The following is a 17,681-nucleotide window of genomic DNA, read 5'->3' as shown; positions in this document are numbered from 1 at the left end:
TTAAGCCATCAGCAAGTCAGCATCTAGGCCTGGGAAAGGGGAGGTCTCCTTTCCAGGCAGACTTTTCTCCTATTCTTTGCTCTTTTTTTTGCTTACAGACTTGCCTGTGCTTTGGGGAGATGATAATAATTGCATCTACAAAAGCTTACAACTGCCCTACAATACACCCTGTCAGCCTGGCCACTTTCAAGGCTTTTTCAGGCACAGTTGCAAATCTGTTGCTTTTTTTTCAAAAAACAAATTCCTTTCACACCAGCCATTTTTATGTTTTTTGGAATTGCGCAGCTTATGGTTTTCAAAATGCCACAGGATGGTTTTGATCTCACTTGCTGCTTTTCTATTATTTTGGATGTTAAATATTTTAATAGTGCAAATGTTTTTCAAAACTGGGACATTTTCAATAAACCATATCCTTGAATACACAAAACTCAAGCCTGCCTCTAAAAGACAAAAAATACACAAATGTGCATCAAGAGCTGAGAAAATTGACATATCTTTAAATGGTTCTTCAAAACATGCATTAGTAGGAGATCTTTGCAGCTACATTCCATACTTTTTTGAAGTTATTGATTCCCACAGCTTCTAAGTGCCACGTGCTCATTAGTAAGCCCATCTTATATTTTTCTTTATTCTGTTAAATGAAGTTTTGTAGCTACATGAGATATACAGTAGGCAAATAACAGGCAGGGAGTATTTTGAGCCTTTTTTATCTACAGCCCTCTCTGACACTCAGCTCATCTTAGCTATCCTCTTTTTAATCTTGGAGAAGTTTGTTTTGTGCTTTAGCAGTTCTTTGGTCCAGAAACAGAGGCCAGAATGGTGTCAGTGACCACCTCAGCCAAAAGCACCAAAGTTTGTTAAAAACTGAGCCACTCCACCACTTTGCCAGGGTAGATTCAGGCAAGTTCCCAAGCACAGGTTCTGTGAGGGAGGAGGAGGTGCTTATTCATTTCACCCCCAGCTGGGGTCCTGTCCTCTGGGGAGCTCCCACTGTCCCCCTGCTCACACCACACCACAGAGTTGTCTGCCCATAAGCCAGGGTGATGCTTGAGATGCACTTTCTTGTGCTCTAATGAGAAGTGCATTCTAATGCCTTTGTTAATGGGATGCACTTGAGCGTGGATGAGCCGTCCCAGACAAGAGTGTTTGCTCACACACTGATTGCTCCTGGCTCCTGGTAATGGCACTGCTCTGGTGTACAAATGGCTCCAATAAAATCCTCGTCAGGCCATAAATCCCTGCAAATTTGGTTCCCAATATTCAGGACTATTGTGTTTCCTTACGTTGATTTCTGCTCCGTTTGGTTGTTCCATGCTGCCCTGGGTGCTGGGTCACAGCGCTGCATCTCCTCGTGGTATTTGTGCTTCCCTGCCTTTGCAAGGTGCAGTAGTGCATGGGTAGTTCTGATTTCCTGCCAGGGGATCTTTGCAATCCACAGGGGAGCTGTGTTGTCTCATTTGCACTTTCTTATTGAATTTCAATCAGGTTTCCCAACAATTTGCTGGAGGAATTCCTGTGGGAAACCTTCAAGTGCTCCTAGCCACATGCTGTCCAACAACTCCTCATTTTCTCTTCTAGGGTTGTCTGTGTTTTCTCATTTAAGAATAATTCACCACATGACAACATTTTACATTAATGAAGCCCTGGTGGTATCAGATGTGATGACATTCTGCAGGGAACAGAGAAAATAAGCACAGGGATAGACTCAGTATAAAGTAAAAATCAGCTGATGTGCAAAAAAGTTAATGAGGGGGAAAACCAGCTTCTGCTGGCATATGCTGACTCACGAGTATCTCTCTTTCCATCCTGCTCAAGCACAGGCAAATTGGATTTATCTGTTGCTTTCCAAGGATCCCTCATGAAGAGAGTGAGGACAGGGGGCTCCAATAGCATTAAGTGAATCTACTCAATTGTTTCCCCCTTTTTTCTGTCTGATAGAGCACCAGTTCCTGGAAGAAGGAGTCTTTCCAATCAATTCCTGGGTCCCTTTGCAGGTTTTAGGCAGTATCCAGTATCCTGGCAGGGATTCTGGGAAGAATTTGGGGTGGGGTTTTTTCCTGTCACTCTGGAAATGCCCTGTGCTAGATCCACTCAGGCTCACAGTGAGAGCCCTGCTTCTGTCTTTCTGTACAATATTCTGCATTTTGTTTTTTCAGGTAGAGCAATGATCATTACTGTGAGGGTGAAGAGCCCAAACATTGCCCCAAAGCAAACATACCCAGCACACACTAGCATTTGGATCTTGCTGCCCATAAAAACAACAGCTCTTCACATTAAGGCAAACAAAAAACCCCCAATGACCAACTGGGAGCTCCTTAATTTTAAATTTGAACAAACTTAAGGAGTTGGAGTAGTGTCAGAAGAACAGAATTCTGTAAAAGTAATTTTATCCTATGAACCACCTTCATGTGTTTTAAAAGAGTGGTATCAAATAATAATGAATATCTCTTGTTACTATGACACTTTAAAAAAAATATCTATTGCCATTGGGTTTTCTCCTAATTCAGTTTAGGTCTGTCTGTGATTGCACAAGGAACTGTAAAAATTACAGGTCTTTCACAGCTCATTTCATATATAGTAATATTTTCAACTTCTTTTTGAGAAGTGGTGCATGAGTTTATGCTTCAACATAGGCATTCTGTGAAACCACCCTGTGTTTTCACTTTTTTCCCCTATATATAGTCTTTTCATTTTTATTCTTGGCTGTTGCTTTCCCACTCCAATTGGACATAAATAGATCTGCCCATTTCTTCTCAAATGCTTTCAAATTACTAATTTTACTTCCTGAATTTTACTCTTTCCAGCTCAATGCCATTTTCTTTATGGAAAATAGCAGCTGCCCTTAACATCACCAGCTCAAGTTATATCCAACTACTGTAACTCAGAACATTTTTACTGAGGATCAGAATCTAAAATTTCTCTTTGTTCAGCGAGTGAAGCAAAACAGCCTCCTGGATGTGCAGTTCAGCAGGTCATCTCTAACATTTTCAGCTGTGGCTTTTGAAGGTCTGTGGGAAACAATTCCATTTAAAGCCCAAATATACACACTAGGGTAGCCTCTAGCCTCTTTGTCTAAAAACAACTGTCCCACATATACTTCATTTTAACCACAGTGAGTTTTGTTTCTATTCTTAATTATTCTTCCAGATTTGCTTATTTGTTATTCCCAATGCCTTAGAGTACAATATCTGCTGAGCTGTCAGCAGCAAAGTCAAGTGTCTGTGAAAACCTCCCATGGGCTGTGAGCTGTGTGTTTACTTTAAACACTGCTTTAATCTCAGAGCAGTGGACAGTTTTTCTAAGAACTCAGCCCTCTTGCCAAATTGGCCAGTGCTGGGCAGGCCATGGCTAAAGCCAGCTGGAGTCTGTCCTCTGAGATCTGCTGGGGACATCTGTCCAGAGCAGTGTGAAAAACAGAGAGGGAGGGAAGAAGGAAGGCAAGAAGGGAGATGATGACTCTATAAAGACTTTTTTTTATCCAGAGTGCTGCATGAACTGTTGGAAAAGTCCTCTCAGTCAGACATTTTTATTTGCTCTGCTTTAGTTTTCAATTGATGTAAGTATATTCCACTTTTCAGGTGTTATGACAGAATTGAATGAGAACATTAGAGTGAGCTGGCAAATGAATTTTGGGAGGCTAAGAACCATGCAGAAGATAACATTTTAAGTAGTACCTGACATGGCCAGAATGTCACAAGGGATGTTACTTCCACAAGCTTCCTGCTTGGCTCTGAAAGTCTCCCATCATCATTATACTTTGGATGTATTTAAAATAAAACTCCAGGCTTCTTAATCACCTGGCAAAGATGCACTTTCCAGGGTTTCCACAATTAATATGAGCACAAAAGGAAGTAGCAGTAAGTACTAGGAAAGCAGATGTACACTTTGCCTCCAGCTTTGTAGCTCTCAGTCTTGGTTCACAGAGTTCTAGCTGAGCTTTGTGTTTTAAATGTGCCATTTTAAAGAAGCTCCAGATCAAAGCCTATTTCATCTTCCCAATAACTCAGCTGCTCCTGTAATCATCTCAAAGTCTGAACTGCAGGATCTTGGCATCTGCTGCTGTATATATAAGCAAGAAAAGGCAAAAGAAGTGACAGGAGGATCAGAGGTGGTTATCAGCATAGGGTCAACCCTGTGGAAGAATAGCCAGTGAGTGCCAAAAATGTAGTGAGACAAATATATCCAAATATATCCAAATATATCCAAATAGAGCTCTGTCATGAAGTGCTGGTGACTACAGGAGCTGTTTATTGATTGGACCATCAAGGCATGTTTGGAATGCACTACCTTTCCTTATAGTAACAGCAAACAATCCATTCCTTTCTACTTCATAAAATCATTGGCATAATACTTCATTTTTTATTGTTATAAGAAGTTGCCTGAGGCCTCAATGAAAAGAGCAAATTAGAGCATTACTCCTTCCAACCACGAACAGTGAAATATTTGTGGAGGCCATTATTGCCAGCATTGCATCACCAAAATATCACATATAAAACACTTGGGAGTCATCTGCAAGTCACACAGATGTGTGTATGTTTATCTGCATCTGTGTGGAGTTGGATTGGAAGTGGAAGGTTAGCACAGCCCTGAATTTATCTTGATGCTTACTTTCAAAGCAGCTCCTGCAGCAGCAGTGTTTAGAGCACTATTCTGCATTTCTGGGAGCAGACCCACCCTCTTAGCCCAAAAGATGCTATAATTTTTTTAACTGCCTGTTTTAATAATCAACACACGTGTGGACACAATTATAGCAGGATGAAATAAGATGCTGACTTACCTACAAGAAAACATAATTATGTTTGTCAGAGAAAGCGTGGTTAAAATTGCTGCATTTTCTTTTTACAAAGCATGCAAAAATCAAAGATAATATAAAAATTACTACTTAGAACAAAAGGTCTCCTGTCAAACTCCATGCTAAGGTATATTTATGTCAAACCTTTTTAAGAAGTGTTGCCACATTGTTTTTAAATATGTTTTACCATATAATTTTGTTGAGTTAGTCTTCAAAAATACAAAAAATGAGAGTTTTTTCCCTTCTGAATTGCTGGAATAATGTCTATCCTACTTCTAAGTGGAGGAATATATCACTATTGGGCAATGTCATTTAGGTTTGTGGTATATCACATTTTAATCAAAACTAAATGGACTTGTCCTCCAGGCTCACAGGACTGCACAGTTTGTTACCACTCACATGTGCCACCAGCAGGGCTGGTTTCTGTTTGTGATCCAGGCAGCAGGCAGGGCTGGACTCCAATAATACATCCACTACCTCTTGGTGCTCAGGGAGTAAAAAGCATCTCAGTCCATGGGCTCTCTTGCAAAGGTTTCTGTTTCTTATTTATGTTTTGTGGCTGGTCACCTCGACCACAAGCCATTGATTCTGCTCCATGCAGCACATTTGCATCCTTAAGCAGGTTATTAAAAAGTAGTGGCTTGTGCCCAAGCTGAAGATTTAATTTGCATGGGAAGAACACTAGCTCAGTAACTAAATATGCATTTTTTAAAGCTCCAACTTTATATTCCTTTTTGCTATTTCTCTGCATTTGCAGTTTCTTTCCTTCTACAGTACAGAAAGAGTTGAAGCTGTTCCACCTCTCAGGGGTGCATCCCTTTGGCATTCAGGGCTCCTCAGTGTCTACCTCACAGACTAGTTAGTATTATATAACAATAATATGAACCCAAAGAACGAGCCTTTCCACAAGTAATTGGCAGGAATGTAGTACTATTTGTAAGAATTACTATTAGAATAAGAACAGTAGGAGTGAGAAGGCAACAGACAGATGCCAGAGAGATGACTGGAAAGTCAAATGACACAAAACCTTTCATACACATTCTGTGGATCTGGTTGCATACTTTGCTTGTTGGGAGATAGTGTAACATACCACTGGAACTTGTTCCTGGACTATGGACTTCTTGTCAGCCGCACAGTGCCAGAATATTCCAGCAGCAGGTGAGACACTAATATGATCCTGCAGGAATGGGCTTCCTAAGTATTAAGTTTTGTTTAGAATTCACTGCAGGAGGACTTGTGAGGTTTGGAGGTTTTTATTTTGTTAGTGGATGGAGATTTTACAATATTGCTTTGCTAGGCTGGAGTAGAAATGGGATGTGATTCAGTATTGATTTAATCTTATGCATCTACAGGTAAGTTCAGTTTTAATGTTGATTTCTATCACTAAGTACTATTGAAAGTCCCTATCTGAAAGAGTGAAATTAAATATTATACTGCTAATTTTCGCCACCAATGTATATAGATTAGTATCTGTAGAGCTGCAAAAGTCTATAACAAAAGCAGGCCCATAAAAGCCTGAGCCTTTACAGCATGCTAATGGCTTTCCATTAGGTCAGATTAATGCTTTCTGCTTGGTGAAAATAGGTATTTAGCAACAGTGCTTTCAGTTTGTGAGGAATAAATAACTGCTGGACCAAGTGCTTCACCCTCGGGAATAAATCTGCACTTTAGTTGCTTGTTAATAAATCACTTCTGCAGGATAATTTGTCACATCAGCAGATGCAGATCTGAGGATGTTGTTGGGTCCAGCAGCTCTCATATCCTCCCCTGCATTCTCATTGCTGAGACTCAGAGAAGGGACAGATTCTGCCCTGCTCGAGGTCCCACTGCCGCCCCAGGGGCAGGACTGTGCTCTGGGTCAGGCTGGGGAGCTGCTCTTAGCCTGCCTGCCTCTCCATCCCTGGCTGGAGCAGCTGCCACCCCAGCCTGCTGCTCTCAGGGGAGCCATGGGCTGTGAGCAGGTCATCAGAGCCATCAGCAGGGAAGGATCCAGGAATTAACGTTACAGGAGGGGCTGATATCAGATGGCTGCTAAAGCAGAAGCTTTGTTGACATCAGTGGAATAGCAAGGGTGAAGAACTGTGGGTTGTTTTCTCTTTAAGAGGTGGAGCAGATGAACTGAAGCCCGGGTCTCTTATCTGGGAGAAGGCACACAGCAGTGAAAGTGCCTATTTACACATGTTTGCACTTGGGTCTGTTTCAGAGCTTTAAATGGTTGCTGACAGTTGACTGGACAGATTCCAGTTGTGAGAGAGGGGCTGTGGAGAGTCTTCTCCCTTGGTGATTCCCTTCAGCCTGGGTTTTTAAATCAGTGCTTCTAGTCATGTCAATATCCATATTGTTTGCAACCCCGGTGTTCTCTCCTTATAAATCTTCAAATAGCAAGAGACCCATTATCACATCCATTCCTCCTACAGCCCTGTTCTTCTTATCTGAGAAATGTGACTTGGAACTTCTATTAATAGTGAAGAGGTACATTTGCACTGCATTTTTCATGAAGAGGGTTCTTAAAAATGCTTTATAACTTCTACTAATGTAAATTTATATGTAAGGATCTCAGATGAGGGGCTCCTCCAAGCTAATTGTTTGATATATAACTAATGGGCCCTACCACCAGAAATAAAACATTGAGTGCTCTGGTTCCTGGATGCCAGAGCACTGATTTTGTCTGTATGAAACTTCTGCCCTCTGAATGTCAATCCACTTTGAAGTGTCCCAAATGTGCCCCAAACCAAACAAATCCAGAATGATTATATGCCTCTGATAATGTTCAAATGAAATAAATAAAAATGGAATGAAATTCCATTGGGTAGAAAGGCAGGATATTTTTAACCAGACATGGTAGCATTAAAATAAAATTTAATGCATGAAATGTAAAATAAAATTATACTTCCTCTATTTTAGTGTGTGGGAGAAAGTAAGACTGAGGGCATTAAATACTTGAATAGAAATTTAACTGAACTTTGCATTAAATTTTTGAAGTCTTGTCCAGAAATTTATTATTCGATCCATCTTAATAGCAAAGTTGGCTCCTGTTTGACTCACGAAACAGTATTTATTCTAGTGAAGAAAGACTGCAATCCTAAGAGAGAACCTCAACTTCATACTCACTCTGGAGTCATCCTTAACCAGCATACCTAAGGAGTATCTCAATTATTCACAGGAAAACTATCCAGAATGCAGAAAACTCCAGTTCTGGGCTTGCTGTCCATCTTGCCTCAGATCAAATTCCAAAGGAAATCTGCAGGGTTTGTGGTCAGCAAAAACAAAAGCAATAAATTCACCCAGGGTTCACTCTCAAACACTGCCCTCAAAAAAGCTGTTTCTCAACATGGCTGAAGTTACAGACATGGAAAAACTGTAACAGCTTCATTATAAATGGCATTTTACAGACCCTGACATGTTTGATTGGCTCAGTTATAGAGACAAGTTGTTCCAAGTCTGATTTGCCATTAATTACTTCTGTTTACCATTAATTAATTACTTCTGTCCCACCTATGCTGTGCATTCAGTCCTGGTTTGCATTGCAATTTAAAAGCATGGATTCCAATTACCCCAGTCAATGCAGTTTACACCGAATGACCACTTTGTGAGATTTATTTTAGAGACTTTATTTGGGCCTGGGGAGGGCATCCTGCAGGGTGCTGAGGCTGGGGGACAGGGGGTGTGTGCTCCTTGTTCCTGCCCTCCATACAGGGTGAGTTTGGGAGCAAATCCAGTGTCCCCAAAAGCATTTGGCTTCCTTTGGGTTGCTGGGGTGTCTGGGGTTGGCTTTGTGTTTGGAAGTACACAAATCTGAGTCAGGCAAATGGCTCTAGAAGGAATTTTCTTTATTTTTTTTTTCCTGGAGCTTTGACTGTCTGTGAAGCTCAGTGTACCTGTCCAGAAGGCACAGGAGTGGATGTTTGTAGTCCAGAGTTCCAGCCTTGGCCTCCTAAAAGTGACACCTAAAAGTGACGTGTGCCACCATGATTATTTAATAAGTATCAGGTTTGCACAATAAAATTATGTTACTCATTTCTTGGACAAATGAATCCTCTTTTTTTCCACCCAACTTGGAAAGATGAAAATAGTTTACCATGAGTAAAATGGAATGTTAATTCAAGTGAGAAAATAAAGTGGTAGCTTTTTCAGCAAGGTAGGCGACTTTACAATTAGTATTGCGTTGTCTTCCATTTGTTTTACATTGATGGGATTTTTTGTTTAAGACCTGATTTTTCCTTACCTGAACTCAGCTTTAAAGGATTAAGGATCTTCATATCTTTATCTTTCATAAGAAAATTTATCAAATCCTTTCAGTGTTACAGAAAAAAAAAAATGGGGAAATCCTTTTCTCCCCCTGAAATTTACACAAGGTTATAATTTCTATTTTTAACTTCAAAGTTATTCCTGTCCCAAACAAAAGTGTGAGAACAAAAAAATCCTCAGAACAGCTGTGACATATCAGCAAGTTCCTTGTCATTGGAGCAGTGAGTTAAACTTGGGAGAGCTGTGGGACTCAATTGTTCTTCAATAAGGTTGAAGGAGGGATATTATAATGTGCAGTGAGATGGAGAAGACTTATTGTGACTGTGAAGGATGTCTGCCTCTATGGCATAAAGTCTTGCTCTGTATTTCAAGAAATGTCATTTAAAATGTAGAATGAGTGCACAGTAGGAATAATAAAATTGCCTGAGTGTGTGAATTTTAAGCAGTAAACATGATACAGAAATAAGAAATTTTTTTTGACAGAAATGCAGCTTTCTTCCCTAAAAATATTTGCTTCAGCTGAACATTAATATCTTGGCAGAAATTTCTGGGAAAATTAGATACTTCTCAGTAAAATTTATAAGAAAATAAATGTTTTACCTAGATAACAAAATAGAATTGACAATCTTCAGAGGTGGTAGAGTCTCACTCACAGCAGAACTAGAGCAACATAACAAGTTTTTTCTGTATATAAATAAGTATATATATTTTCTATTACTGTGATAATAGCCTTATACAAAGCCAAATGTGGTTATAAATTATGCCTAGCATCTTTTTCGAGTAGCATGTCTAGGCAAGGATGTCCCTCCTCCCCATCTGTTTGACTGATATTTTTCTCTAAAATCCTAAAAGGTGAAAACATTTAAGTTAAATAGTCACATAGCTCTAATTGCCAACTGGCAGGGAGCTCTGCGTGACACTTCTTCCATCACCAATCGTGTCAGCTTCCAAGGAAGTACTTGAGTACAACTTAAAATTCATAATGACTTACATTTTCATTTTATCTTGCTTCCTTTTCCCTGACCTTCTCTTTTTCCTTCAGAGCTCTTAATGAGGAGAACTTTACAACCATAAACACGATTTTTCTAATGGACTCTCAGGGGAGAGGCTTTTCCCTGGTGCTCCTGACTCAGCCTGGTGCTTTGTTCTCTCCTAGCTTGCACAGACAAGGAGCTGAGGAGCCTGGCGTCCAGGCTGAAGGACTGGTTCGGGGCCCTGCACGAGGATGCCAACCGTGTCATCAAACCCACGAGCTCCGAGACAGCACAAGGCAGTAAGAAACCCTTTCCCTTCAACACTGGGTGGTGTGGGAGCTTCCAACCTGAGAGAATTTAATTGAGCACTGCTGTTGGTGCTGCAACATCCTGTCAGGCAGGTGCCAGTGAATAAGCAGGTAGCTGAGACCTGATCCTGCAAATAAATGCTGTTTTCTGAAGGAGCTGCAGTCCTTCTGTCCTCTCTCTCTGGCCCAAACTGCTCTAGAAACTGGCAGTCAGACACAGAGAGACCTGCACAAGTTAATCAGGCAAACAGCTGTCTGAAGGCCATGGAGATCACCTCTGCATGAGTAACTGACACTGCTCAGGGAGCTCTCTCAAGTACTGGGGTTAATTATTATGGTATAGTTTGTGTCTGTACAGTTAAATCCCATCACCTTCCAATTCAATTGGCTGCATCCAAATAATTTATTGGGGTTGGACTCTGGTCTCTGCTTAACCACCATTTTTATAACCAGGCATTTTCTGACACAGTGTCAGTGGCATAAGATGAAAATATGGCATATAAGCATAAGGAACATTATGCCAATGTTGGAAAAAACTCACTTAGATTTTACTTGAACATTTTCTGCTAACAGTTTATGTAAGGGGGAGAATAATTAAAACATCCACATCTGAGCCAGGGAGCTAGAAGAGTCAAATGGTGCAGAAAGCTGGAGCCCATTGTGTCCTGGGTATTTAATATCACCAGCTTTGCCTCCTTTGATGCTTCTTTTTTTTTTTTTTTTTTTTTTTTTTTTTTTTTTTTTTTTTTTTTAAGAAAGGAAGAAGACGAACAGTCTAGAGGACATTTACTCTCTGTGGGTTAAGCCAACATGACTGATTTTGATGTCATTTAGTCACCAGGGAGGGGAAAGATTCAGATAACAGCATTAAAAGAGGTCATGCTCATCAGAGAGCAGATGCAAATTCACTTTCTGTAAGGACTCATTAATTCTTTTAAACAGTGTCCCAAAACACATGGACCCTTGGGCTGCAAAGTAGGATGCACAAATTTTATCTAGGTGTGTGCCTCACTGTCACTTTACTGATTCTCTGGGATGAGCTGTGTAAAGCCAGGGTCCAAACCCAGAATTTGAAGGTTCCACGCAGCTGCTGCTTTTATGGCTCTTTTCACCTGGAGTCCCTGTAGAGTGACACCACAGAGGCTGCAGGGTCACTAGAGGAGCACATCAGGGTGGGCATTTTGTGTTGGTCCAGGTCTCCAGAGCCCCTCTCTTTTGTGCTGCATCTGGGCTGGGATAGCAGCAGATTGCCTCTTCATAAAAACACAATATACCACGGGCTGTATTGCTCAAAACTACAGTCAAACCCAGCAATTCCACCACACATCTTAAAACTCTGTGGTAAAACAAGTCATGTTCTGTGAAAATGATCCTTCTTCAGGTGTCCCTTATTTTGCACAGTGTTTGCAACAAAGGCAATGTCTTTAAAACCATATGTCCTACTTATTTCTGAAACAGTGCTCCAAAAAAAGATATTCTCATACAGAGGATCCAAACCACAGTGCAAAAAGCAACTGGATGTACAGCTAATCATGGCTTCCAGATGTGAATTCATTTCAAACCCCATGACAGAAAGCCTTAGAGGCTTTAAACTTTATTTGAAGTCCTTTAGGCCCAGAATCACAGGAAATCTCATTTTATCAGATTGTCAAAAGAATGTTTTTATGCAGATGATTTGTGACATCCTCATGATGACCTTGCCAGAGGCCAAATCCTAAAGGTGTTGAGGCTTTTTTTTTATTTTTTTTTAAGCAATTTCAGTGAGAAAAACATTCCTGGTAATTCTGCAGTGTTTGCTCTGATTCACAGAGGAGCTGTTATCTCTTTTTAGTTTGGTTTGATTCCTGGCAGCTTTTATTTGAAAGGCTGCCCGATGATTTTAAAGACTTGATCTCAGCAATGTTCGTTTTTAGACTGTTGACTTAGTTTGGCACTTTTTCTTATTTTCTTCTCTATCAATTAAAAAAAAAAAAAGAAAGAAACTTTATGAGTTTAGATGCCTAAGCCATTTTTAAATGCCACAAAACCTGGGTTTGTTTTTCTTTTTGAGACTTTGCAACAATATTCATTCATTAATCTGCATGTGCCAAATTCTGCAGCTCACATTCTCTCTGGTCGCACCGAAAATACACACAGGGTGAGGACAGCAGTATTTGGCTCTCTCCAACTTCAAACATTTGTAAAAATGAAAGACACCTTAAGCAGGGCTCAGAATTTAAAGCAAAGTTCACATACCCAAGCTGTAGAAAAGAATGTCTGTGAATCCTGGCAAACAGGACACACACTCTGATGTACACATTGCCCTCTTTTATGGCTCAGCCTCTGTTGCTCTCCTCACCACACACATCCCTTCATTAAACTGAACTGGTTTGGTTGTGCCTGCAGGGTTTGAAAAGGCATGAACATCCTCAAATAATCCATTTTGGATGTGCCCCCATGGCAGTAAAAGGAGCAGATGGTGGCATGCCATGGCTACAATGCCTCCGACACATCAGCTGTCCTGAGAAGGTTTTCCAGCAGAGATTTCTCCATGCTGCATTAATTTTTCAAGATGTTAGTGTGAGAGTAAATAAGAATTTTGAGTGTATTATATTCACCCCCAGGTGAAGGAAAAAAAGTACACTCCTTTTTATTTTCTTTGTAAGTCTCTTGAAAGGAAAAGCAGGAGGAAGATCATTGTGTTTAGATTTCAAACCTTCCTTCCCTGAGCTCTCTGATCCCAGCAAAGCACCTTGGGCCAGGTACTTTGTCTTCTGAAGGCTTTGTGCAATTAAAATCTCCTCAATAAATGATGTAAGAAACTCGGGGACATGTTTTGACATAGGGAAATAATAAAACTAATTAGGTAGCAAGATCAGATTCAAATTGCTTCTGAGCCTGTTGATAATTCATAACATCCCCATATTGTATCCAGACAGTCTCCTTGGTTGGAGTGGGTGTTGTTTTTCTTTTACTAGAGGTCTAGGCAATATGAAAGATTTTTTTCTGGGGAACATTTCTTCTCCTCCTCCTTTTATTTTAAGCGATGGGGGAAATTAGGTTAATTATACCCCTGTTAATTTAATTGTAGTATACTTTAATAAAATAAAAATGGCTCATGTAAGTCAACTCTTGAAGGGGAAAAATAATTCTTCCATGCCAGAAGGTGTGTTTATTTTTAATAAGGATTTTCACCTAAAGACTTTTTTAAATTTAATTCCATTTTAATTCAGAGGAGGTGGAGCATTTTATGTGTCAATGGGATGATAGACTTTTACGTGTAGGTCACCAGCTTGATTTCCTTCCAGCTCTGTAGTGAATGAAAGTTGTCAGGATGCTGAACATCTGTCAGTTGAAAAGAGGAACAAGATGGTCTTAGTCCAGGTCCTTGTGAGCAGGTGTCCAAATGAGAGCAGCCACCACCTCAGCTGACATTCACTGGCATCTGTGTGGGCAGCCTGTGCCAAGGAGCCAAGAGGGATGTGGAGCCTGCACCATTCTCCTGCTTCTCACCAAAGGCACTGCAGCACTGAGCTGATGAACAGAAAGATGCAGAAGAGTTCTCACTGAGATTGCTTATTCTGGGTCTGTTGTGCTGGAAATCCAGCATTATAGTATGTGGTTTATTTCATCCAGAAAATTGCATCATATTTATAGATAAATATATCAGAAGACTCTAAAAATAAGTTAATTCAGTCAATATCACTGGGCCTCACCAGGCCAGTGGGAGCAGACTGACATCCCAGGGAAGGTAAGTGAGCTCCAAAAGCCATTTTCCAAAAGCTGCCCTGGTTATGCTGTGAGTCAGAGCCTTTGTTGAACATTTAGGGGACATTTGGCTTTCACTTCTGGTTCTGGGTGCTGTGAGCATCCAGGGTTGTTGGTTTTGGGCTGCAGATGCAATTTATGGGCAGTAGCTTTTACCACGAGACAATATGAAGTGGAGCTGCTTCAATAACATATTGGGGGACAATAAAAGAATTAACTTTCCACTGATAATAACCATCTAGCTAAGGACTTTCTGTCACACTTACCACTTCAATATTTCAGGACTTCCAGACCACATTGTCTGATAATCCAGCACTGTTTAGTAAACCAGCCTCTTAATAAATCTAATCTGGAACTCTGGTCACAACAGTGAAAGCTTCCTTGTTTATAAGAAATTATAATCAAAACCTCCTCAATTAATGTAATTAACTGTCTTCTCGAGTGGCCTTTCCCAGCTGTATCTCCCACCAAGCCCTGATGGTGTCACAGAGCAGCTTTGTACTCACTGCAGTTACTGCTGGTGATTTGCTCAGATCCCTTCTGAGGGCAGGCTGGTGGTGTATCCCCATTGCACACACAGGTGGAGATTTCCCAACAGGGAGGACAAGACTCAGAAATAATCTACAGGTACTGTCAGGGGCAAGTTCATTCCAGATCTCCCTTCTTTGGTCCCTGCCAGTTAAGAGATGACTTTAGAGACCATCAGGGGCTGAGCAACACGTACCATACCCAACTGATGACACAGAATACCTTGCAGTTTCTCATCTTTTGCAGCAGTAAGAGCCACCACAGCATGTAAAATCCATTGTCAGAGAGAGCATCTGTGCAGAAAAAGAGCAGACATTAGAAACTTTTTCTCCTGGAGACTGTTAAACTGGGATAGCTGGAGCTGATCCCACTCCACCCTGCAGCTGAATGATCCACCCCTGCCTGTTTGACTACTTTTAACCTGCCTTGGGTTGGGGAATCTGGCACCAAACACCTGCACAGGACAGGACTGAGTGCCCTGCTCCTGTTGCTCTGTAAAGGCAAAGGTGAGGAATCTTAAATCCTTTCACTTGACAAAAGATTGCACAGCAACCAAGTCCTGCTCGCCTTCTTCAGATGACTTAAATAATTGAAGTCAATATTTCTAATTGCTTCAGCAAGGCAGCTCCCCCCTACATCTATTCACACAGCCTTGTTCTTTTTCACTGTGCTCAAACATGATTAGATAATGTTATGGGAGATAACAGCATAAAAATGTGATGAAATGTTCAGCATGATTTCTCTCTTCCCTGTCTGAGCTGCCTCTAGCCCTGAGGAAATGGCATTACCTTCCTCCTTCCTTACAGAAACATGTATTATGAATGACACAGACCTTCCCATTAGTTAACCCTTCTGATTGTCCCTCTGTGTCACTGACAACCTTGAGCCACAGCTGCATACAAAAACCACAGCTTCCAGCAAAAAGCCCTGCTCTCCTTTGGATTAATGCCTAAAATAGCAAGTAGGGTGCAGAGCTTGAACAAACTGTCAGCATGATTCCAGCAACATCTCAGCTTGCACTTCAACAAAGCAGCATCCTGAAAGGAACATGTACAGCAAATAAAGCTAAGCTTAACCTCTTTCAGTGAAAGTTGCAGCTGAAGGAAAAAGCTCATCAGGCTTCTCTATGTGGCCCAAAGCAGAGTGAGCAGTGCACAGGCAGGTTACTGCTCCCAGCTGGAGCAGTGTGAGCACCAGAGGCCCAGGGTGTCAGGAGCCCTCTGTCCCTGCAAATCCCCAACCAATGGATTCAAGTTTCTGAGTTCTGGTTGAAACCAATACCCTTGTTATCAGATTTATTATCTCTGTATTGCAAATATTCTTCCTTACATTGTAGATAACTTGGAATTTAGTCTAAGCATTGAAAAAATACCATGGCAGTGTGGATTTATAGTGTTATACCCATTCCCCTGTTTTTCTGGAGACTGCAGGGTACTGGAACGTGTATCTCATATACACAGTGGTATCTATATGCATGACTTGGGCTTTCTGTGATAACCACTGCTGCTGCAGCAGTCTTTGAAGAATCTGGGCTATTAAAATGAATGATGGTGATGGTTTCCAAAGCGCTGGAAAAGCAGAATCCTGTGTTGCTGCAGGAAGGTGCTGGTACAGCATACAAGAGCATGGGCAGCTCTGGGCAGCTCCAGCTGAAGCTGTGCCCTCCCTCAGAGTGATGTGAGCAACAGAGACACCTCACCTCTTCTCTCCCCCTGCCTCCCCCAGACAGCTCACAGTCCAGATCAAAGCAGTTTGTTGTCACAAACCACAGACAGGCCTTTGAAAAGTGAAAAGCAAGGATGAGAGGTAGAAGGTGAGAGCACAGCAGGAAAGAATGTGATCAGGCAACTAGAAACAAGTATGAGAAACAAGATTTAAATTGCATTCAGATACAGTCTACTTTGAAAATATGGTGGGTGTAGCCTTTTCTCATTACATTTTAGTTTCCTGGAACCAGGCCAACACACTTGGACTGAGGACTGAAAGGAAAAAAAAGCAAGAATTTTTTGAGTAGAGATACTTTTAAGTTACAGAAACCAGTTCTGAATCTCAGCCCTCTCTACCCCACAGCTCCCACAGTGTGTGAGTAGTGCTCTGGTTTGTAGCTGTTCTTGGGCTTTAAGCTTTACACAGTCAGTTCAGCCTTAGGACTTTGTTCTGCTTTGGGCAAATCAGCTCAATGTTCAGAGTCCAGCCAAAAAAAGAAAAGTTGGCAGAGCTTCACCTTGGCAGTGGCTCCTGTGCTGGGGGCATGCCGGGGTTCAGCTGGGGAATATTTGCCTGTCTTCTTACAGGATTTGACACCAGCATCCTACCAATCTGTAAGGATTCCTTGGGCTGGATGTTCAACAAACTTGACATGAACTATGACCTGCTGCTGGATCCCTCGGAGATCAGTGCCATTTATCTGGATAAGTACGAGCCCTGTGTCAAGCCACTCTTCAACTCCTGCGACTCCTTCAAGGACGGGAAGCTTTCCAACAACGAGTGGTGCTATTGCTTCCAGAAGCCAGGCGGTGAGCTGTGCCATTTGCAATGCAAAGAGGAGCTCTTTGGCTCTCCCTGTGTTTCAGGGCCTGCCTGTAGAGCTTGCTCATTGGCAGGCAGGTGTGTTAAAAAGCCCTCTTGCCCAGCACCAGTGTGAAGGGCATTCTGGAACCATGTTTATTGTCACAGATGAACTATATTAACGTCCCTTGATCATTAAATCAAACAAAGTAGTAAGTGTCACTGCACACAGTCTAGAAATAAGCTCTATTGCTGACAGAAAGCTCAAGAATTTACTCTTTTATTAACACAGAATTTAGCCAATTAGCAAGTCATAAATCAGAGAGCTGGCATGATGTCAGTTTGGTGAAAAGAGAGGTAGAATGGTTTAACAATTAAAATGGCCCCCAAACACTACTCTCAACTACAGTGTGTTGCCTTTTTTTTTTCTTTTTTTTTTTTTTAATTAGTGGAGCTAATGACATAAATTTGTTTTGCAGTACAGTACCAGCATATGGGCTTCTCTCAGTCCCAGGTGTACAGTAGCCTACATTTCATGTCAGCAGTGAAGCCAGTCATTACAGAGCCTGTCCTGTA

The 17,681-nt window shown here is 41.3% G+C and overlaps 1 protein-coding gene across 1 annotated transcript in view; it reads left to right on the top strand.

Moving 5' to 3' along the window:
• The window catches only part of SPOCK1 (SPARC (osteonectin), cwcv and kazal like domains proteoglycan 1), a 270,064-nt gene that overhangs the window by 241,612 nt on the left and 10,771 nt on the right, over positions 1-17,681 (top strand). The window contains exons 7-8 of the mRNA XM_064388358.1: positions 10,197-10,313; positions 16,892-17,113. Of these exons, the coding sequence (XP_064244428.1) occupies positions 10,197-10,313; positions 16,892-17,113 (339 nt within the window). The remainder of the gene's footprint in view (positions 1-10,196; positions 10,314-16,891; positions 17,114-17,681) is intronic.

The sequence above is a fragment of the Passer domesticus genome, chromosome 13 (genome assembly GCF_036417665.1).
Source record: "Passer domesticus isolate bPasDom1 chromosome 13, bPasDom1.hap1, whole genome shotgun sequence".
Classification (NCBI taxonomy): domain Eukaryota; kingdom Metazoa; phylum Chordata; class Aves; order Passeriformes; family Passeridae; genus Passer; species Passer domesticus.
Note: the sequence above shows the minus strand (reverse complement) of the source record. Positions and strands in the feature narration are given on the sequence as shown.